This window comes from Grammomys surdaster, unplaced genomic scaffold (assembly GCF_004785775.1).
Source record: "Grammomys surdaster isolate TR1022 unplaced genomic scaffold, NIH_TR_1.0 213, whole genome shotgun sequence".
Classification (NCBI taxonomy): Eukaryota; Metazoa; Chordata; class Mammalia; order Rodentia; family Muridae; genus Grammomys; species Grammomys surdaster.
In genome coordinates, this window is record NW_021604658.1 from 1,650,876 (window position 1) to 1,674,005 (window position 23,130).

A 23,130-nucleotide genomic window follows, 5' to 3' on the forward strand; every position below is an offset into this window, starting at 1 on the left:
TGTGTGTGTGTGTGTGTGTGTGTGTGTGTGTGTGTGTGTGTGTGTGTTACCATATGCATGCAGGCGCCCTTGGAGGCCAAAAGAGGGAATCAGATTTCTTGGAACTGGAGTCAGAAGAGATTGTAAACCACCATGTAGGTGTTGGGAACCAAATCTGGGTGCTCTGCAAGAGCAGTAAGAGTTCTTAACCACTGAGCCCACTGTCTTTCCAGTCCCTCAGGAATGACTTTCGTATTGACAAAGTCTATCACTGGAAGAACAGAGTTCATACTTTCACTCTGATGGTGGCCACATGACTAATAGTTCTAACGATGGTTTTGATGTCTCTGCTGTTTCCTTAGCTTTTCGGTCCTGGTTAACTCGGAAACACATCAGAAGGTTACACAGAGCTGCCACAGTCATCAAGCATGCATGGCATAAGTGGAGAGTGAGTATGACTGGAAGACTAGGCTCCTGACAGGCCTGAGATCCGGGAATGTCTCTGCCACTGTGGTATGGGTGTCCTGGCAGGCCACAGAGCCTCTCAACCTTGTGTCCTCTTGTATGATGAGATGGACTGAGTGCACATGCAACTCCAGTAACAAACTGCCAAAGGAGCTGCTACGTGCTCTGCTACGTGGAGCCAGTCTAGTTCAGGGTATTTTTTATCTGCTGGAAAGATCTAGTAAAATGGCTCAGCCAGTAAAGGTGCTTGCTGCCAAGGCCGTTCCACCTGAGTTTAATCCCGGGGGCCCTCATGGTAGGCAACAAGTTCCCAAAAGCTGTCTTCTGACCTTCACAAGCATCCCATGGCATGCTCACACCCAGACATACACTCAAAAAAATGTCATGTTTTATTTTGTTTTGCTTTTTGAGACAGGGTTTCTCTGTAAAGATCTGGCTGTCCTGGAATGTATAACAGGCTGGGCTCGAACTCAGAGATTTGCCTGTTCTTGTCTCCTGGGTGCTGGGATTAAAGGTGTGTGCCACCATACCCAGCTATTTTATTTTTTTAAAAGAGAGCTAAATCCTAACCACCCAAGTTTAATCCCCAGGACACACAAGTGGTCCTCTGATTTCTACATGTCCACTACAGCATGCCTCTATGTCAAATAAATGGATGCAAAAGTAAATTCTCTTAGGCAGAGGGCTAGACAACCTAAAGCTATAAAGGAATGTTTTTCTCTTTAAGATCAGAATGGCCTGTCTTGCCTCTGAAGAACTGGATGGTATGGAGGAGAAACCCAGGCCTCAGGCTCCCAGTACCCCGCGTTCCTCACTGTCCCCAGCACACACTAGGTTCCTGGGAGCAATAATCCACCTCTGGCCCCTGGGACTGGTGCTAGCCAACTCAGCCGATGGTGTACGTGGCTTTCAGAGGAAACTGGTGGCCCATGCCTGTCTTCGGCTTCCCTCAGGCAGCCCCAGCAACAAAGTCCAGACACCACAACAAGATCAGGCTGGTATTACATCCATCAGAGCACTGCCCCAGGTATGTTCTCATTCTGTGATATCATGGTAGTCCTTCCCACGGTTCCAAGCTGTTCATTGAGAAAGGCAAGGAACAAAGCTTGGAGCAGCACAAGACTCCCTAACCCTGCTGGGTAAGTCAAAAAGTACAGGTGTGGATTACTGCCATTGTTTCAAATAATGACCAGGAGTCTTCAGAGTCCTTCAGTTTTAAACTACTTCCAGTTTGCCTTTGAAGGTTTGGCTCTGCCCCACAACATGAGCTCCTCAGTTAGACATGTAGCTCATCCCTGTGTCCTCTACCAGATGGGCACAAGCAGCTTCCTACAGGGCAGGTGTAAAGATTAGAGAGTGCATGGTTAACCTAGGTAGGACATAACCAGTCCCCAAAATCCAACAGGGTAGGCGTAATGTTTAGAGAGTGCATGGTTAACCCAGGTAGGACATAATGAGCCCCACTTGGAAGAGATGAGTGTAGCTATAATTTGTCACCTTAAATGACACTGCATTTGGCAGTTTCTCAGATTGGTTCCTGGTTGTCACTCTCCAAGAAAAATAGCAAATGTATGGCCCAGTCCTTTATCTTTTGGAGCCTATTCCACTTGAAAGCAGACCCTCACATTCTGGCCTCAGATCAGCCCCTTCCCTGGATCACCTCAGTGATGGCACATCATCTCAGAACTTCCATTTTCCCCTCTGTGAGCCTAGTACAAGGGACCAGAGGAAAGAGATGCAATCAACAAAATGCTATATAAGATGTATAAACTCTCCCTGGAATTGACAAGGGTAAGCAGAAGTGTTCTGATCTTCCAGCTGTAACTAGTCGCAAGATGACAGCTTAGAGTAATAACTCCTTCCTAGTATTTCCTGTCTGACGATGAATGGATGTGAGATTTTATTCTTGTATTTATCTGAGCCCTGCCATTCATAGGATGCATCTCTTTCTCCCTAGGGCTCGATAAAGTTTCACTGCAGGAAGTCTCCACTCCAGTATGCTGATATCTGCCCTGACCCTTCAGCCTCTAGTGTTACTGGTTTTAATCAGATTCTGCTAGAAAGACACAGGCCAGTCCAAGTGTGACTCTTCTACCCCCACTGGCCTGAGTGATCTTTAGTGCCTTTGTTTCCACAAGGCCTGCCAGCTGCCTTGCCAAAGACATCTGATCCCACACGCAAGTGCCAAGCTATTCCCACAGCGACTCCAACTACACGTGTAAGCAAGTTCCAGCCTGAGCCAGGGCTGTGGCCTCAGCACTGACAGGATCTGGGAGTGTTGGGTACCAAGCCAGGATTAGGGCCACAACATCCCAGCTTACTGTCTTCGGGCTCAGGCTCATTAGATGTAACTGTCCATCCAGAATGTTGTCACTACAGCAAGATGGATACTGGGCTTTCCACAAGCACTTTAAAAGGGCCAAGTCACCCTAAAACTGGCTCTAGAATTTTGACTGGGAGAAAACTTGCATATAGTTCATTAAGGGAACAATAATATTTAATAAACTTATTTAATGTTACCAAGAACAATGAACAATACAGGGTCAAGAGAACCACACCTTAAATTTAGTAACACTATCAGTTTTTAATCCAAATGAGCACACTTGGTATTGATGATGTAACTCTGAACCGTACAAGAAATAAAATTTAGAACCACCACCTAAATATAAATAATACATAATAATAACAACTTTTTGTTTTTAAGTATTTTATGTATGTAGGAGTTTTCCCTGTACACATGGCTGTGTACCACATGTATACAGTACCTGTAGAGGCCAGAAGAGGGCGTCAGATCTGCTGAAACTGTAATTACAGTTGTAAGTAGTCAAATGGTGTTGAAAATTGGGGTCCTCTGGAAAAGCAGTCAGTGCTCTTAACTGCTGAGCCATCACTCAAGGGCTACAAGTTTCCTCTTCATCAAGGACCTGCAGCAAGCCATGTGATGGAGGAAGACCCACATGTGCTACGGCAGCCTTGAAAACAACCTCCTAAGAGGAGGAGCAGCAGCAGCAGCAGCAGTGGGCAGCCTGAGCAAAGAGCACATCCAGTGTTAAGAATCCCTGTTCTGGGATGGTTCCACGATTCTTAAACAGCAGTCTGCAAACTCCACGAACAAGGGCTCCTGCATGCAGGCTCTCATCAGCTTTGCTTTGTTGTCACCCTGATCAAGGCCAATCATCAGCTGCCTCAGGTGTGGGTTGAGCAGTAAGCTTCTTAAAGTTTCCGATTCACCTTAAAGATCAATACCAGCTTTAAGTTCAAGGGGAACCTGTGGCAGTGGCTGAAAGCTAGGTGTTTCCAGTGTAATCAACTGGGAAGGGCTTGTATCTCCACCATTATGCTGTCACCCCCCATATTCTAAGATTGTACATCCAACCACACATCAAAACCTAATGCACACCTTTAATCTCAGCACTCAGGAGGCAGAAGCAGGTGGATCTTTGAGTTCAAGGCTAGCCTGATCTACAGGTCAAGTTCCAGGACAGCCAGGGCTACATAGAGAAACCGTCTCAAAAAACAAAAACCAACTCCACACACACACCAAAAAACAAAACAAAAACCTTTTAACATCATCTGTACCAAATGTGAAATTTCTTTCCTTATCATAACTACATGTAAGTATTTGCATCTAATTATGTTAGATGATTTAAAGTGTATCAGTTATATGTATTATGCCATTTTTGAGAAACGGGTCCTGAAATCAAGCTGCCTTGGACATCAGAAAGATTACTGTATTCACAAAGTAAACTTCAGTATAATTCACAGTGCCTGTGAACAAAGGAGATACGAGCTGGAGCGAACATACAGTGGTTAAGAGCACTTGCTGTGCAAAAGCACGAGGCCCAGTGTTCTTATGTCAGCACCCACTTGAAGGCTACACATGGCTCTATGCATATCTATAATTCCAGCACTGAGCAAGGCAGAGACAAGTGGGTCACAGGGTTCTTCTGCAAACTGCTAGCCTAGCCAAGATGTGAGTTCCAGGTTCGAAGAGACTCCATCTCAAAGGGTAAGTGGAACTGACAGGGGACAGTCAATGCTCCCTCTGGCCTGTACACAGATACAGGCACAGAGAGACTAGCACCAGTAACAGAGTCTCATCTGAGAAGCCATCTAGGAAAGCTGAGCTAGCAGGTGACCTTCCTAGAGGTGGCTCACCACCTTTGCATAGTTTGTGATGGGCGAGCTCAGAGAATCAAGGCCCCAAGAGACTTTACCCGAGGATTGCTTCTTGCATCTGATACGCCTTTCCTGCCACTATTACATCGTCTAAAGATTCCTGGGCATCAGTCTACCCTACTGAGCACACTTCCTGCAGATCAATATGAAGATGAGCTTTCATGAATTAATGCTATTTAGATGAGTTAATGATTTTATAGAATTTTTTACTTATTCAAATAATTTTAGGTGGAAAGTTTTAAAAGATAGTTTGAGTTGTTTTTCTAGAAAGATGTAATACAATCAAGAATAAAATGTGCCCACTCCTCATAATAGTAAATAAAGGCTGAATAATAAATACAATAAGCCTTCATAATTACACTGAAGAGAGAGATAGGCTTGGGACAAATTTGTTCTCAAGGAAAAACATTCAGATCCAAGGATAAAGCCACAGGTATGTACACCTATGATAAGGCAAGGCCATATAAAAAACTCTTGCTTTGAACTTAGGACTTTACAGTGTTATGAGACACTGCTTTGAACTATTAGTATTGATATTTGAACTACTGATATTCTTCTGTAACTCCCCTTTTAACATTTTATCTATGAGGTAATTCTTTCTTACATAGAGAACTTTTTAAGCTATAAAAAGACTGAAAGCAATGAAGGAAGGTGGTGTAGCCATTTTCCACTTCATCCAGTGTGTGTGGTCTGTGAGAGTGACTCCTTTCCTCTCTTTTCTCTCTGGTCCAAAGAGTTAAAATCTGAGCCTCTCCCCTGGCCAGCAAGGGGCTCCTCACCAGAGAAAGGAGCTCTAGCAATAAACCCTTTTACTTAATTAGCCACCACTAAACAGCATGTGTTAGTTCACCAAAATTTAGCACTTAAGCACAGATAGTAATAAAGAGTTAAGTTTTCAGCACAGTACAGGAATAGAGTTTTTAGCAAAATACAGTAAGAAAGAGTTAAGTCTTCAGCATTTAATAAAGCACAGATATTTATAAAGTAAAGATAAAACACAGAGATAAAGAGAAAAGTTGCTAGCAATTTTCAGCCATAGAATAAGCAAGAGTGTTAAGTCTCCAGAGGCCATCAGCTGCTAGCATCCAATACAGCTAGAGTTACAAAGCCAGAGATCATCAGTACACTGTACCCCACCTCAGTTCTGAACCCTAAAGGGCCAGGGGAACCCCCCAGCATTCTTACAAGGACCAAAGCAGCAGCGCTACAAAAATGTGCATGCATCACTAGGCTGGAGAGAGCACTCAACAGTCAAGAACTTGTACCAGCCTATAGCCACCTATTCTCCAGCTGAAGGAGGAGCTGATAACTCTGCTTCCTGTGGCGCCAGCATTCATGTGCACATACCTACACACAAACACCCATGCACATAATTAAAATGTGGGTGAACACCATAGGCCCTCTGGTGATTACCCAGTCTTTTTTTATGACTGGACTGTAAATTGAACCTTGAAGACAGGTAATAAATGGTCTCTGTCCTACAGACTACTATAAGGCCAGCATATTAATTATTCTCAAATGTGACTATAGTACTAAAATACCAGTAAATCTAAGAGACTAAGGGAAGTTAGAAAAGTGCCTATCTGAGGCTAAAGGAGAAAGGTAAGCTAAGAAAATGAACTATATTTTTAAGAGCAGAATTATGCCAACCAGAATTATACTGCAAAATCAGTAGGATTCCAACATAACATCTGGCATATGCATGGTGGGAGATTTGAAACCAGTATGCTGACAGAATCCTGTGGCTACACAAGACTCTGCATGCCACACTACATAGTAACCTTACATAAGCCTGCTGGGCGGTGGTGGCGCACACCTTTAATCCCAGCATTTGGGAGGCAGAAGCAGGCAGATTTCTGAGTTCGAGGCCAGCCTGGTCTACAGAGTGAGTTCCAGGACAGCCAGCACTACACAGAGAAACCCTGTCTCAAAAAACCAAAAAAAAAAAGTAAAAAAGAAACACATAAGCCCCCAATCCCAGCACTCAGAGGCAGAGGCAGGAAGATCTCTCTTGAGTTTGAGGCCAGCTTGGTCTACACAGCACATCCCAGCCAGCCAGAACTACATGATGAGGCTGTCTCAGATAAATAAATCCCATTTGTGTAAGACATGGAGGCCAGAGGTCCCTGGCTGGGAGTTCGGGGATAAAGGTTCATGCCATCACACTCTGCTCCCACCTTATTTGTAGGGGGTTGAGGAGGAGGGGGACAGAGTCTCTCACCAATTTAGACTGACTGCCAACAAGGTACTGGGAGCCTCCTGTGTCTACCTAATGCTAGGATTATGGCACCTAGCTTTTTTTCTTGTTTTTAAATAAACAGAGATACTAGAGATTCAAGACAAGTTATAAAGCTTGCACTGTCAATTAAGCAATCTCTCTAGCTCCTTAAGAAATAAAATCCCATTTCAAAAAGAAAAAAAGGAAAACTGGGAAAATGGCTTAGGGGTGCTTACGGCCAAGCCTTGATGACCGGAGTTCAATACCTGAAACAAAAGCTGTCCTCTGGCTGGTGAAGGGGCTGGAGGTGCCATGTCGGGCCGGGAAGGTGGCAAAAAGAAGCCCCTGAAACAGCCCAAGAAGCAGGCCAAGGAGATGGACGAGGAAGATAAAGCTTTCAAGCAGAAACAAAAGGAGGAACAGAAGAAACTCGAGGAGCTAAAAGCCAAGGCCGTGGGGAAGGGCCCCCTGGCCACAGGTGGAATTAAGAAATCTGGCAAAAAGTAAGCTGTTCCTCACATGGGAGGTGACATGACCCTCCTCCTCCATCCCTATGTAAACATCTAGATTCCCCATCGGAGGTGACATGACCCTCCTCCTCCATCCTTATGTAAACATCTGGATTCCCTGCCATAGCATCTTTGCCACCTAATAGCTAACTAGGATGAAGTGTTATCCTGGAGCCTGTTGTTGTACATTGTAATAAACTTTTGTAAAAAAAACAATGAATAAAGTGAACAAATGCAATGAAAAAGAAAAAAAAAAAAAGAATGTATCACCTAGAGCAGAGGACTTACCTCAGCAGTCCTGAGGTATATCTGAGCTTCCTGCCAAAACAACTCAAGAGACCCAACCACATTCTATACAAAGGAAATGGAGTCTGATACCGTCCAAGAATAGTCATATCGAGGGGATTCTCAGTACTTGTGATTAAACTCCCAAGAAACAAGACCTTTGTGACCTCAGTTTCTTCAATAACAAGGATTTTTTTCTTGGACTGTGCTTTTATGCCCCTCCCAGGTGTAGCCAGCCAATAGGAGTTTACATCATTCGTTACTAGTTATTTCTTTATATGCCTCCAAGGAAAAACATGTTTCCACCAAGTGCATCTTGTCCTTGTGAGTGGACACTTTAGTCAGGTGACTCTTCCCTGAGGGTATAAATCGTCTGATGCTGTGAATAAAGTTGGCTGCTGCATGAGACTTAGTCCGTGCTCCACTCTCACAGCCTTTAGAGCACAAACAAAATGGCTAACAGTTAACAAGCCCAGAACAGACTTACCTAGATTCTTTAAATTCTGCAGAGACACTCTGTCTTCTTCCTCGTCACTGTTGAGGAAGTCAGCTACCGAGGAGTCATCATCTGAGGAGTACAGAACACAGCCAGCTGGTCAGGCACCAGAAAGCCAGGGCAACCACGGCAACAAGTATGTGCCGGTATGCCATAGTGAGGGCACACCAGTAGTCACGTTCAAATAAAATGACAGCTTGCTTCTCTGGTTTCATAATTAAATGAAAGGGAAGGTGGCAGAATGGTGACTGGGCTTAACAGGTGCATGCTGGTGCTTCATGCTTCCTATGGTCTGCAGGCAGAGTCTGGACGGCAGATAGCATCCTACCTGGCCTCATCAGGATCCAGGGCTATGACTGTGAAGCAGGCCCTGTAAAACCCTGACAAGCATAATATCCACACTTTCAGCAAAGGCAGATATGCCCAAGCCCATACTAGACACATGGACACATGGCCCAGCTCTTTCTGTGACTCTTAAGAACCTCTTTGAGGCACAAAAGGGTCTGTGTGCAGATCCACAATACCCAGGAGGCATTATGGACAGATGAATTCATGGATGCATGAAATATGAATGGAGGACAGCCCATTACTGCTCTAAATCTAAGGAGACTCCAGCAGCAAGAAAGTGACCAATTTAAAGGAAGCCTCCCACATGGGTCTAACCCCAGGCCCCAGGGCACCCTCCCCAGAGCCATGCTTCAGGATGCTAGCAGCACCACCTGTGACTAGTTGTGCTCCACCCTGAGACTAGGGCTGCTGAGGCTGCTGCTCCTCCAAAAAGCATCCTGCATCCTGCCCATTTACCCCCTCTCCTTCCCATTTACTATCTCTGAAACCTCTCGAAGATTGCTTGTTTAAAATCAACTACCATGCTAGGTAGTGGTGGTGCACGCCTTTAATCCCAGCACTCAAGAGGCAGGGGCAGACGGATCTCTTTCAGGGCCAGCCTAGTCTACAGAATGACTTCCAGGACTACACAGAGAAACCCTGCCTGTCTCAAAAAAAAAAACAACAAAAACCCAACCACCTCACCTCTGTTCTCCTCAGAACTTGCAGGAGCCACTGGTCTTTTCTTCTCAACAGGACGGGCTTCAGAGTTACACTGCTCTGAGACAGACATAAATTTCAGGCATACCCAAACACAGCCCCTCCATGCCAGCCAACAAGGCCACAGGTCCCTATCAAGCCCAGTGTACTGAATGTGTACTAGGTAGAGAGACATAGAGGGAGAGACAAGTCAAACCAAGCAATTGGCCAAAGAGAGCCATGAGTAATTCTGATTCTGGCAGAAGGGCTGAGGTAGCTGGCTGAGCTCATGAACTGAACAGATCGAGCAGGTGGTCATGTGCCCCACCCTACCTTCAGAGGACTTTCCCCAGGATTAATGGCAGTGACTTCTATAAGCATAACACGATCTCTTAACAGTTTCAGATACCGCATGTATGAGCCATGAGCCATCAGGAATACAGAAGTGAAAGTCTTCACTCCCAGGTCAGAGGGGTTTTATAGTCATGGAAAACATGAATAAGGTAAGAAAAGTCTGGTCTAAGTCTACCTGAGGAAGCCCAGGGACTTAGAGGAGAGAGCTTTGGCAGGCAGAAAGAAAGCATTTGGCAGGGATAGGTCTGTGCCTGAGATGGGAGAAAGCAGCAGAGACAGACAGAATATGCTACATGTGTGCAGTGCTTACAGAGGCTAGAAGAGGGCATCAGAGACCCCAAAGGGGATATCAGATCCCCTGGGAATGGACCTACAAAATGCCTACAGTAGGCAGGTGCTGAGAACCAAACTCAGAACCTCTGGAAAAGCAACAAGAAGCTCTTTTTTTTTTTTAAATTTTTTTTTTAAAGATTTATTTATTTCATGTATGTGAGTATACTGTTGTTATCTTCAGACATACCAGAAGAGGGCATCAGATCCCCATTACAGATGGTTGTGAGCCACCATGTGGTTGCTGGGAATTGAACTCAGGACCTCTGGAAGAACAGTCCAGTCTCTTAACCGCTGAGCCATCCCTCCAGCCCAACAAGAAGCTCTTAACTGCAGAGCTATCTCTCCTGCTCCAGTTTTTTCCTCAATAGGTCAGGAATTTATTTTAGCCAGTTCTGTGGCATCTGTCTGTACTCCTATAATCCTAGCATTTGGGTATGAAAAAGCAGGATCGTGATAAATAGGCCAGCCTGAACTACATAAAAAATAATCTGTCGCCGGGCAGTGGTGGCGCACGCCTTTAATCCCAGCATTTGGGAGGCAGAGGCAGGCGGATTTCTGAGTTCGAGAGTTCGAGGCTAGCCTGGTCTACAGAGTGAGTTCCAGGACAGCCAGGGCTACACAGAGAAACCCTGTCTCGAAAAACCAAAAAAAAGAACCTGTCTCATCTGGGCAGTGATGGTTTACACCTTTAATCCCAGCACCTGAGAAGCTGAGGCATGGGGATTGTGAGTCTAGGAATAGTGTGGGATATATAGTGAATTTGAAATATTCTGTCTCAGCACAAAATAAAACAGTACTTGGGAGGCAAAGGCAGGCGGATCTCTACGAATTTGAAGCCAGCCTGGTTTACAGAGCCAGTTCGAGGGCACCCAGTGCTACACAGAGAACTACTTTATTGGAAAAACAAAAAGAAAAAAAGAAAGAAGGAAAAGAACATGTCTCAAAATACTACATACAGAAAAAGAAAACTTCTCCTATTGTAAACAATAAACAGACATTATTTTAAGAACAATCACTTCTGGCTACTTCATCTCAGCCAAGGCAGCTTCTGCAATAGTGAGAGGGGCTGCACTAGAATATCAAGAATAAACAGCTAAGACTTTTCCCAAGAATGCTTTGGATTGTTTGAGACAGGATCTCAGTCTGTAGCCAGGCCGGCCTTGAACTGGCGGGAATCCTCCTGCTTCGGGTGGTTCCTGGAGCATGGGCCTTGTACAGTACAAGGAAAGAGCAGGGGCTGCGACGGTGGTCCGGGTCTTACCTTTGTGCTTCTGGAAACAGGTGACCGAGCAGCTGTAACAAGAAAGACAGGCTCAGGTCAGCACGAACGGCCGCAGCACGCACCCCTGGCCGGCAGCCACCGGCTGCAGTACGAGCCTCCCGCCCGCAGCTCGGCCTCCCCTCGAACCCAGTACCCGTCCGGCTCACTAGGGCACGCGGCAAGCCGGGCAGCGGTATTTCGGCTTCTCCAAACAGATCACACAGACCGCAGTCCTACAATTGAGCGACGCCATGACTTCCCAGAAGACCATGCGCTCACCCTTTTACCTAAATGAGAGCCAATCACAGCGCTCCGCACTTATTGGCAGTCAGAAACAATGGATTAATCCTGTTTTCTGTTCCAGGCCTCACATGTAGAGTGTTGATACAGTCGATAAGTATTTAGAGCAGCTGCGTCAGGGTTTTTTTTTTTTTTTAATCAGATTAGATCAGGCTATGGAACTCAGTATTCTTCTGCCTCTACACCCCTAACACTGACATCATAAGTGTGCATCACCATGCCTAGTTAAAGACATTTTTAAAAAAATCATTTGTACACATGTGTGCCTGTGTCTGATAGCCCCGCCCTCAGAGACCAGAAAAAGATGTCAGATCACCAGGAGATACTCGGGTTTGAGCTTACTGTGAATGTTAGGAAGCCCGTAACAGCATTAGCGCTCCTTACCACTAGGCCATTTCTCCCAGCCCAAAAGACATTTTTTGAGGTTGAGCCGCTGACAAATGCTTAATGAACTCTGTGAGTTCTACAATGTCCAGACACTAAGGATGGTTAGAAGATGGTCTCTTCCCTAGGAGCATATGACTTGAAGTGCATTTGCATGACTCTGAAAAATGAGCGTTCTTTAACTATTGCCCCTGGGTTCTCTTGTGCTTCACGGCACTACCAGCCATGGCAGGGTGGACTGACCACAGAGCAGATCCGTGGCTAGGTTAAAGGGATCCAAGCTAATGAGTCAGAGTAGACTGGCTATGACTGGCCTTGAAGGCCATTAGTTATAGACTTTAGTTATAGAGTCATGGTTGGTTGGTTTTTTGAGACAGGGTCATGGCTGGCCTTGAACTTGTATGTAGATCAGGCTTGCCTTGAACTCAGAGATTTATCGGTCTCTTCCAACCAAGTGCTGAGATTAAAGGCCTTATAGACTATTCGCCAGAGAAGACTGCTCAGACATGGGTTAAACCAAAAAAAAGTCTGTATTTGATGGTCAGCGACTACACTAGGTGTTTGAGAGCCCAGTGTAGCACTGAGCCCATTCTCAGGATGAGTTTTTAAACAAAAAAAACCATGTCCGGGTTGACATACTTCAGTTAACAACCATTGGCAGAAGCAGAGCAAAAGCTAGTACATTTACAGACTTTCCCAGAACGATGGGCTTCGATGGGTTGGGCCTTTGTTTCAGTTTTAGCAGGTGGTGCTGTCTACAATTTGCTAGTTTTAAAGCCTGAATGGAACATCCATCACAGAGTCAGTTGTGTTAAGGTCTAGGACCCTGTTACAGGGTGTGTCACCACGCCATACTTGGAATCCTGTTTTATTTTGTTTTGTTTTTCAGAACCTTACTCCTCTCTCTCTCTCTCTCTCTCTCTCTCTCTCTCTCTCTCTCTCTTTATTGTTGTGTTTTTGTTTTTTGTTGTTTGGTTTTTTTGTTTGGTTGGTTGGTTTTGTTTTTCGAGACAGGGTTTCTCTGTGTAGCCCTGGCTGTCCTGGAACTCACTCTGTAGACCAGGCTGGCGTCAAACTCAGAAATCGTCAAACTCAGAAATCCGCCTGCCCTCCCACATGCTGGGATTAAAGGTGTGCGCCACCACTGCCCAGCTCCTTGCTCCTCTCTGAAGCTCCGAATTTGGTCCAACCTAACCTCAGCTTCCAGGAGCTTAAATCATGTTCCTCCCCCAATGCCTCCTCTTCTGTGTAGTACTTTCAGGCTTTATAGTCTTTTGTTTGTTTGTTTGTGTTTGTGTTTGGTTTTGATACAGAGTTTCTCTGTGTAGCCTTGGCTTTCCTGGAACTCACTCTGTAGACCAGGCTGTCCTCAAACTCACAGAAATTTCTACCAGCTCTGCTCTAGGGTTCATTTTAATGAGCATCTGAGCCTGCTGAGATGGATCTGCTGCAAACTAGGCAATGCCTGAAGCCCTGGCTCCCACTCTTTGAGTGTCTTAGAGGGCTTGGTTGCTACCTGAACCCTTTCATCAATTAGAGTGGATGTCCAGACCTAAATTCTTGAGCTATTGAAAGACAAATGGAAATCATAGATAATTTTCCCCTGAAGCTGTAGCTGGCAAAAAGGTTATTTCCTTAATACTCAGAAGGACTCTAATCTCCTGGATCTCTGCTACTGACTCCATCAGCATAGCTGCTAAGTGTCGGGCCTTAGCCCTTAGCTCCAGATAGCCCAGTACAATTCCATCTGCCTCAGTAGGAAGGATGGGAAATTAGTAAGAGTCCTTTGGTATCACGGGGCAGCTGGAAGGCTGTCCAGGCCCTAAATGCTGGCCTTCCACTAAAGCAGAAAGCCCCTTTGGCTCTTTCTTTACTTCTGTCAGCCCTTCAAGAGCTTGCTTAGAATCCAATACAAATCCACACTGACCCAATAACCCTCTGCGTTCCTAGTCTTCAGCAGAAGTATCACCTTTGGTTTGAACCCAAAGCTTCTCAGAAGGTCCAAATTAAAGTGGACAACCAGAGAAGGCCAGCAACACATCCATGATCACATTAGAATCTGTGTCCTGTGTAGCAAGGGTATAAATTGTCACAGACCACTCCGGATTTGCATTGTGTGTTTGTATGTAAAGGCTGAAACTGGGAATCTCTCCTATGCACACTTCCTGTGGTGGAGATGCTGCTCCCTCTATTCTGGGTGTCCCTAGCTTCAGGGATCACTGTCAGTCTTTCTTCAATGTCCAGGACAGGAAAGGAAGTGTGATGGAGACCTGGTTGGGGAATACCGAGGACACTCCAGACTCATTATCTAGTTGTCCACACTTGAGGTCCCAATGGGAGCACCCTGGCTTTCTATCAACTCCTATTAAGCCCATTTTAGATGGCGCGAACTCCTCTGCAAGGGCCTAAAGAGCAGTAAAAACCCCTTGGAGAGAAGCGAGACAGCAAAGTAGGTTTCAGAACCGAGCCCGCCCTGGCAGCCAGGCGCCTGTGAGCCCCCGGAGACTCTTGTAGTGTTGCACGCCAGCAACAGGAAACCGCCAGATGGCGATGCAGGCCGCCTTTGGGTTGGTGTAGCGCATACTCTTAAAAGCCCAGCACACACCCGGCTTTATGCAGTAGATTAAGCGGGCAGTTTAGAAAAGAGTTAGAGCTTGAACTAAACCGTGAGGCGATGAGGAAAAGCAGGACAGGCGCCAACCTGAGGCTCTAAATGCTAAAGGCTATCCAGGGCCAGTTCTCAATGCCTCTTAGCTACGAGCTCATGTAAACTCCAGGATAGTGCCAGTCCATCTGGAAGCTGGCCACCTATGTTAGCCTAATGAGAATCTAGCTGCACTCTGGGAACTTGGAGTTATTAACTAGTGCAGAGTTTCTCAACCTGAGGGGTCGTGACCCTTTCACAGGAGTTGCCTAAGACTGTCAGAAAACAGATTGACCTTACAATTCGTAACCGTAGAAAAATTATGGTTAATAAGTAGCAACTGAAATAATTTTCTGGTTGGGGGTCGCCACAACATAAAGAACTGTATTAAAGTGTCCCAGCATTAGGAAGGCTGAGAACCACTGAACTAAGACATGAGTCAGAATCTTTATCTGTTCTTGTGGGTTGGGGATGTAGAGTTGTGGGCTAAACATGCAAGAGGTCCTGGGTTCAAGCCTCAGCAATGCACAAATCTAACATGGTGGTGTGTGCCTGTAAACCCAGAATTGGAAGTGGAGGCAGGAGGATCAGGAATTCAAGGCTACATGGAAAGTTTGCCTGGGATACTCCATCTCAGTGTATACCCTCGTCACATGTACCGCCTGTGTTCTTACTAGAGGCCTGGGGTTAATAAAGTTTGGAGACCTGTAGGATGGTTCAGTGGTTAAGAGCACTGACTGCTCTTCCAGAGGTCCTGAGTTCAACTCCCAGCAACCACATGGTGGCCCATGACCATCTATAAAAAGATCTGATGTCCTCTTCTGGAATGCAGCACTCATTTACATAAATAAATTAACCTAAAAAAAAAAAAAAACAAGGTTGTGCTTTGTCCATTCCAGGTCCATTCTGCTACTCTAAAATATCCATCCTATGCCCACACTGGAGAACAGCTACCATTTGGTCGCAGGAGACTATTTCCACAATCTCACCTGTTCACATTCATTTCCATCCTACATAGGGAAGGGTAGGCTCCAGAAATGGCTCAGCATGTATAGGTGCCAAGCCTGAAGATCTCAACCTGGTAGGAGAGAACTGACACTGACCAGTTATCCCCTGAGTCCCACACATGTGCCCCCCCACACACACACACAATAAACAAACAGACAACTGTTCACCTGCTGAGGGAGGATGTCCCCTCCCAAGGTGTGTGTGTGTGTGGGGGGGGGTGTTTGTTTAAAATAGGGTCTCATAGAATCCAAGATGGTCTCAAACTCACTAGCCGAGGGTAGTTTTGAACTTCTTCTTCTTCTTCTTCTTCTTCTTCTTCTTCTTCTTCTTCTTCTTCCTCTTCCTCTTCCTCTTCCTCTTCCTCTTCCTCTTCCTCTTCTTCTTCTTCTTCTTCTTCTTCTTCTTCTTCTTTGTTTTTCAAGACAGGGTTTCTCTGTGTAGCCCTGGCTGTCTTGGAACTCACTCTGTAGACCAGGCTGGCCTCGAACTCAGAAATCTGCCTGCCTCTGCCTCCCAAGTGATGGGATTAAAGGCGTGTGCCACCACCGCCCGGCTAGTTTTGAACTTCTGATCCTTCTGTCCCAACATCCTGAATGCCGAGATCATAGGCACATGCTACTACATCAGGGTTGTGTATTGCAAGCAGCCCCTGTGGTCCTGAAAATTCACAGCAAAGGGGATAGACCACTGTACTTTGAGAAATGTCCAGAATGGGTTTAGGCTGGTACTGTCTGTCCTTGCTTAAAGCACAGTGATTCTATTTTGCAACTTTTTACAGAACTTAATCCACTGACTCATCCACAGGACTGGAAACTAACATGGGAATGGGTCAGAGGGAACCTGGTAAAAACCAGGCTGCAATCCCTTGTAAAAACCAAGGGCGAGTGGAAATATATAATGTTCAAACTCTAATCATCAAATAACCATCATTTCCTTTTCCGTTCCTGTGAAAAGTAGTTGATAGATTCAGGGTTTCTCCACAGCAGTCACTAGGTGCTATCCAAACTATGACTCGTCTTTTTGCAGTGCTCAGAACCAAACCCAAGCTGTTGTTAGTGCTTGCCCGATAAGCTAACCCTGTGATAAAGCTATCGAACACCCTGGCCAGTCATGCTGACCTCCTCCTCCTGAACACACAGCTTTCCAGGCAAGTGCTCCTGCTCCTGCTCCTACCAGGTGTCACCTCTTCCTTCCCTGCCCTCTACTCACCTTCCTGGAATTCTTTATTTCCTCATTGGGGCAGTACATTTCTGCCCCTCCTGTAACTCCCAGTAAATGTTTCCCTTCTTCAGAGAAATGTTTCCTGTCAGGCAATAGAAAGCACACATAGTCTTAATCCCACACGCTTGCTAAGCTACATTGCTCTGAATTTTATAGTAATTTTCACCTGCCTCCTACTGGCCATACCCTGGCCCTTTATACATCCAACGACTCTGGTATTCATCTCAGCTGAGATTTGTAAGTAGGGCCCTTGATACATTTTTAAGGAAGACAGCTTTTTCTCTTGTTAACTTTGCTTTGTTTTTTGACAGTCATGCTATGTGGTCTTGAACTCATGGTCCTCTGTGTCCTGGGAATTCCAGCCTAGCCAGAGTTACACAGAGAGAGCCTGTTTCCAACAAAACTCTGTCTCCAAGTGCTGAGACTGTAAGTATGTGCCACCACACCCAGCTTTGAAATGAATGCTAATACTGCTTAACCCATTTATAGTTCATTTGGTAACAGTGCTATTTTGCAAGTACCCAGTGGGCTGAGGTAGTTTACAAAAATAAGCATGATTTCTGTGGAAATGAGACAGCTCGTAAAACTGAGCATGATATCATGGAAACAGCTTTCCCTTGGGTCCCGGTAGTGATTGCTCATAGATGGCAGTGAGCATCACGCAAGAAGTACAGTAGCTTAAAAAAATGTAGTGAGCGGGGATGGAGATGTGGCACAGTGGTTAAGAACACTTGATGCTCTTCTAAGACTTCCCAGGTCTGGAACCCAGCACCCACACGGCAACTCACAATCATTGGTAACTCCAGTTCCAAAAGATCTGTTATCCTCTCTGACTTCCCTGAGTACCAGGCATGTGCATATCTACATACATGTAACATATATGTAAGCAAAACATTCATACACATAAAAATTAAACAAATAAAATCTTTTTTGAAGTAGGAATATGTGTAGTGAGGGGTAACCCTACCTTGAAGCCCTTTCCACTCAGTCTCAGATTGTTTGGCTTGCTTTCCCTCAGTATATCTGCAATTTTACCAAGTGTAATGTCTCACGTCTTTAATTCAAGCACTGGGGATACAGAGTCTGTGCAAATACTGTTGTTTGTCCACTGTCAGCAACTCTGCCTGAGGCAGAATCTCTCACTAAACCTGGCCACCAAGTCCCAGCACTCTCCTGTCCCCACCTCCAGTATTCAGATCAAGGCACATGCCACCATGCCTTCCCCCCCTGAACAGACTGATCACAATGAAGTTCTGTATAAAATGACCCGGAGCCTTGGGGACAAAAGCCTGATACTCAGGGGTCTGAGACAAGAAGACCTAGGTTTGAGGTCAGCCCAGGGTACACAGTTCTAGCTAGTGCTTGGCTGTGCATTGTCCAATTATTGTGAAAAACCAACAGGACAAAAGCCCAGACAAAACAACTGTGATTCTTTCTAACTTTCTCCCTTGGTAAGGTGTCGTCATGCAAATGGAAGATTGCACTTTGACTATTCAATGAGTGGCTAAATTCTGGAGCGTCAGTTGTTTTACAAAGTAGTAGGTAGGGTTGAAGCTCCATGCCAGGCTGCTGCTGGATTGGCATGGGATGTCAATATGCCCTCCTGTGCACTGCCTCTGACATGCTGTCCTGTTTCTGGATCAAAATGTTCCCATTATCTACTCTAAGAATGCCCCAGGAATGTCAGTGGGGTCAGAGGTCAGCTTAGCTGCTTCATGGGCTAGAACAGATGGTCCTCTCCACATGCTCACTCATCTCACTGGTCACCATGACAGCCCAGATGAAGTCCTTGTTAATGTACACACAAGACTCCAACATGGATGGATTGCTCATATGTCCTTCAAATGCTGCTCCAAAGTCACCTCCATCTGGCCCACTGGGACCATGCCTGGCCTTTTATGTCAACACTAGGGATTTTAACTTAAGTTTTCATACTTGCACAGAGAACGCTTTCTCCCCAGCCCCTGAAAGACTTTTATATAGTCTATACAGAAAGATGATTCAGTGCCAACAACTGAATGCCTTTTGTTCTCACCTTATTTATAAGTTCTGAATGAAATTAAATGTTCAATCCCCAGCTACAATGGCAGGCAGACACTGTAATTCCAATGAAATGAAGTACATTTGTTGTGGAAGTCACCTTAAGCTGACAATGCCTTCTGCTGACAGGTGAATGCCAAATGTAAAGCTCACAGTATTCCTGAAAACTGTTTACACGTTAAAGAAAAAAAAATGCCTTTCACCCAGCTCTCCTGCTCCTGTGTTAATTCAGAGTGGTTTCTTTTCGATCACCACTGTTGTGTAGAGACATCTGTGCCAGGCATTGGTGGCGCACATCTTTAATCCCAGCATGCAGGAAGCAGAGGCAGGTGGATCTCTGTGAGACTGAGGTCAACCTGGTCACATAGCAAGTTCCAGGATAGCTAGGACTACATAGAGAGACCCTGTCTCAACTGCCCCCCCCAAAAAAAAAGAGGAGGCATCTACAGGACTGAAAAGTCTATGGTTCAGGGTATGCCACTAGATGATCAGTCTCCAGCTGGTGAGAGCCCAGCGAGGCTCAGGTTGGGTCAGCTAACTGGCAGGCAACTTCCTCTTTTGGCCCTGTAGACTGTTAGGGATCACTGAGCTGCAGAGCATCCCAGAACCTGCCCTATCTTATTGCCTGTTTCCTTCTTCCCACATGCCCAGCAAGTTCAGGGAAAGACTTGAGGGAGGCCTTTGCAAGGATGGTTTGTTTTCAAGGTGTAGACAGGCCGACACGAAGATAGTGTGTTTCAGACTCCAGTGGTAAACATCTTCTAGAAAGAAAACAAGACTTACCTACTGCCTAATGGTTTTAAATGTTTTGTTTTTAGATATCATTAAGGAAGACATCAAGGGTCTGGAGAGATGGCTCAGTGCTTAAGAACACTTGTCCTCTTGCAGAGGACCTGGGTTCAGTTCCCAGCACTTACATGGTGGCTCACAATCATCTGTGACACTAGGAACTCTAGAGGATCCAACCTGATCACTATCCTCCAAGGACACCAGTTACTCAGATTGTACACATATACACATAAAAAGGAATAAACTACGATTTAGAGAGGGAAAAAAAAGAAAGACATTAATAAGCTAGACATTGCTGGGCGGTGGTGGCGCCTTTAATCCCAGCACTTGGGAGGCAGAGGCAGGTGGATTTCTGAGTTTGAGGCCAGCCTGGTCTACAGAGTGAGTTCCAGGACATCCAGGACTACACAGAGAAACCCTGTCTCAAAAAGCCAAAAAAGAAAAAGAAAAAAAAATAAGCTAGACATGGTGACACACACTTGTAATCTCAGCACTCAGGAGGCTGAGGCAGGAGGATCACCAATTAGAGGTGAGACTTTGTCTTGAAAAGAGAGAGAGATGTAAAATGGCTCAGCCGGTGAAGGCGCTTGCCACCAGCTTAATGACCTGACTTCAATCCCTGGCACCCACATGACGGAAGGAAAAAACTAACTCCAGAAGGTTGTACTTTACCTTCTACACGTGGGCCATGCCAAGTATACACACACACACACACACACACACACACACACCACATAGACACGCCACATACACACAGAGAGAGAGGGGGAGGGAGGGAGGGAGGGAGGGAGGGAGGGAGGGAGGGAGAGAGAGAGAGAGAGAGAGAGAGAGAGAGAGAGAGAGAGAGAGACATGGACACACAGACACACACAGAGACTCACACACATGCACTCACGTGCACTCACACAAACACACACACAGACACACACACGATATCCTTTTGGTTTTGGAAGCATTTTTAAACAAGTTGCATAGTTTTTGTTTACAGAGGGCTTTGAAGGAGCCGGGTCCTTGGCGGTCCTGGAAGGACACAGCTGCGTGGTGAGCCTCTGAGGGAGAGAGCGGTTTGATGACGTCAGGGGAGTAACAGACTCTACAGAGACTAAGGGAGGATCTTAGACATGTTGTCCATTTGTGGGGATTTGGGAGGAGGAGGAGGAGCAAACCTGCTGTCCCTTGACGGACTGCTTAGCCACAGAAAGCTCTGGGATGAGGTCCAAAGCCAGACGCAGGCTCCAGGACTTTCCTAAGCAAACATGAGAAGCTGCTGCGTAGGACAGCGCAAGCCCAACAGACAAGACCAGAAACCTCCTCTCTGTCTTTACTTTCTTTCTTTCTTTCTTTCTTTCTTTCTTTCTTTCTTTCTCTCTTTCTTCCTTCCTTTTTTTTTGGGGGGGGGGGTTTCGAGACAGGGTTTCTCTGTGTAGTCCTGGCTGTCCTGGAACTCACTCTGTAGACCAGGCTGGCCTCGAACTCAGAAATCCGCCTGCCTCTGCCTCTGCCTCTGCCTCCCAAGTGCTGGGATTAAAGGCGTGCGCCACCACTGCCCGGCTGTCTTTACTTTCTTTCTTTGTTTTGTTTTGACAGAGTCTCATCATGTATTTCTGGCTACCCTGGAACTGTATAGACCAGACTGGCCTCTAACTCACAGAGTGCTGGGACTAAAGGTGTGCACCACCACACCTGGAAAAAAGAAACTCTGAAATTAGCAACATTCTTTTTAGCTCCTTCTTCTTGCCTTCCTCTTTCTGCTGTTATAATTCAAAACACAGCTCTCACTCAGAGATAATATATTTTGGAGCTAAATATGAGTGACTGTGACCCACGAGCACAGATTCTGGTTACTCTGTTCCAACATACTCAAAGTTCCATGAAGTTTTCATATTTACAGAACAAAAGAAAACTGTATAGTAAAACAGCTTTTCAAAACCATTGCTGGGAAAACAGGTAGGCAGGTTACAGCAGGCAGGCCAGTCTCTGCTACAGGACTCAGATGCAACCTGTTACAGTAGGTAGCCTTCAATTTGAAGTTGGAAGCTAGTGGTTATTAAATTCATACACTCCATAGGGTTCATGTGATGGCCACAAGGGTGTCAAGTCAGACAGGGAGTGGACAACCATAAGGGATAAAAGAGAGCCCAAATCATTTGTATCTGCAACATTCCAACTCTCCGTAATCAATCAGCCTTACAGAGTCTTTAGGAGGTGTGGCTTCTTCCGGAACCTGAGTTGACACTGCCTGTAAAGCCAGGTCAGGTAACTGGGGCAACTTTTCTTTAGACAGGGCATCACCTGGCACATGGATCATTACTAAAAAGCCAACTAAAGGGCTGGAGAGATGGCTCAGCGGTTAAGAGCACTGACTGTTCTTCCAGAAGTCCTGAGTTCAATTCCCAGCAACCACATAGTGGCTCACAACCATCTGTACTGGGATCTGATGCCCTCTTCTGGTGTGTCTGGAGACAGCTACAGTGTACTCATATATATAAAATAAACAAATCTTTAAAAAAATAAAGAAAGAGAGAGAGAGAGAGAGAGAGAGATTGAGAAAGCCAACTAAAAGCTGAGCATGGTGTGGTACAGGCCTTTAATCCCAGCCTTTGGAAAGCAGAGTGAGTTTGTACCCAGCCTGAAATAGTAGGAAGACCTTGTTCCAAAAAACCAAACAACTATGTCTTTAAACAAAATACGTGGTGACCCTGGTTTGGTGGTTTTTAACAACCCTCCTTGCATGGAGGGTCTGGTATAGACCTAGAACAGAGTGGAGAGAGAGGCCATCCACTGAGGGTCCACATACTAGCAGGCTGAGGACAAGGTTGGCTGCTAAGTTCAGGGCAGCTGATGGTCAGACTTCTCCAAGGTTTCCTTGAAATGGGAACTAGTTTTCCCTCACTGGCCATCCAGGTCACCCTCTCTATGGGTGAGGGTTACTTAAAACCTCTCTAGGCCTGTAACCACCTGTCCTTGATTCACTGAGGCAGAAAGGTCCAGTTCTGTTGCTGGACACTGGCACCAAACCTGAGGCATTCCTCCTGCCTCAGCCTTCCAAATGCTTTCACGACAGATGTGAACTGCAGTCAAGGGATTTGACTAGGTCAAAGGATTTGTGACCACAGCCTGTTCCCACACAGGAATGGTCCTTTGGTCCTGCTTGCCAACTGTGACCATCCTTGCTGAGGAAAATTATACTCTGGAAACTATGGAGCCTGCTTTAACGAACCACAGCACTGAACAGGAGCTGGGATCTCTGGGTGGGGCTTGGGACACTAAGGATGCAGACCTGCCTGACTAGCTCTTTCAGTAGAGCATGAGACTCTTAATCTCAGGGTCATGGGTTCATGTCCCATGTTGGGAGCCAAAATGTAGTACAACCATCTTAATCTTATCCTTGACTAACTTACTAATAAATGAGACTCAGACTGTGGTTATTTTATTTGATTTTGACAATTGCTTGAGGTTAACCCTTAATCTACTCTTCTAACTGCTGGTCCAGCCACCTCCTCAGTAGTGTACCCCAGATACTTGATGTTTCCCCTGGCCATGTCCTCATGGTCTATCTCCTTGCCTGGTGGCTTCCTCCCCCTTCTCGTTCTTCCTCTTTCTCCACCTGGTCTCTCTTCTCTTCTTTCTCTTTTCTCC

At 45.8% G+C, this 23,130-nt stretch overlaps 2 protein-coding genes and 1 pseudogene across 4 annotated transcripts in view; 2 read left to right on the plus strand and 1 right to left on the minus strand.

Annotated features, from left to right (window-relative positions):
- Myo19 (myosin XIX) overlaps positions 1–3,133 on the plus strand; it is a 30,787-nt gene extending 27,654 nt beyond the window's left edge. For all 3 annotated transcript variants that reach the window (XM_028772356.1, XM_028772357.1, XM_028772359.1), the window contains 3 exons: positions 342–427; positions 1,172–1,471; positions 2,402–3,133. In XM_028772356.1, coding sequence (XP_028628189.1) covers positions 342–427; positions 1,172–1,471; positions 2,402–2,530 — 515 coding nt within the window. In that variant the 3' untranslated portion in view covers positions 2,531–3,133. The remainder of the gene's footprint in view (positions 1–341; positions 428–1,171; positions 1,472–2,401) is intronic.
- Znhit3 (zinc finger HIT-type containing 3) lies at positions 2,941–11,380 on the minus strand. Its single transcript, XM_028772360.1, has 5 exons — positions 11,273–11,380; positions 11,106–11,137; positions 9,164–9,238; positions 8,123–8,203; positions 2,941–3,675 (listed from the first exon to the last, which is right to left on the minus strand). Exons 1-5 carry the CDS (start codon positions 11,374–11,376, stop codon positions 3,494–3,496), a joined length of 474 nt encoding a protein of 157 aa, XP_028628193.1. The 5' UTR covers positions 11,377–11,380; the 3' UTR covers positions 2,941–3,493.
- LOC114625100 lies at positions 6,974–7,570 on the plus strand (annotated as a pseudogene).
- Positions 11,381–23,130: the final 11,750 nt, after the last annotated feature.

Bases quoted from the DNA above. Each gene is read 5' to 3' on its own strand.
- Znhit3 (XM_028772360.1), bottom strand. From the start codon at position 11,376: ATGGTCTTCTGGGAAGTCATGGCGTCGCTCAATTGTAGGACTGCGGTC. The intron at 9,239-11,105 runs GTAAGACCCGGA...TGTCTGTCTCAG, and splicing joins CTGTTTCCAGAAGCACAAAG to AGCAGTGTAACTCTGAAGCC. The intron at 8,204-9,163 runs GTGAGGTGGTTG...TGTACTCCTCAG, and splicing joins AAGTTCTGAGGAGAACAGAG to ATGATGACTCCTCGGTAGCT.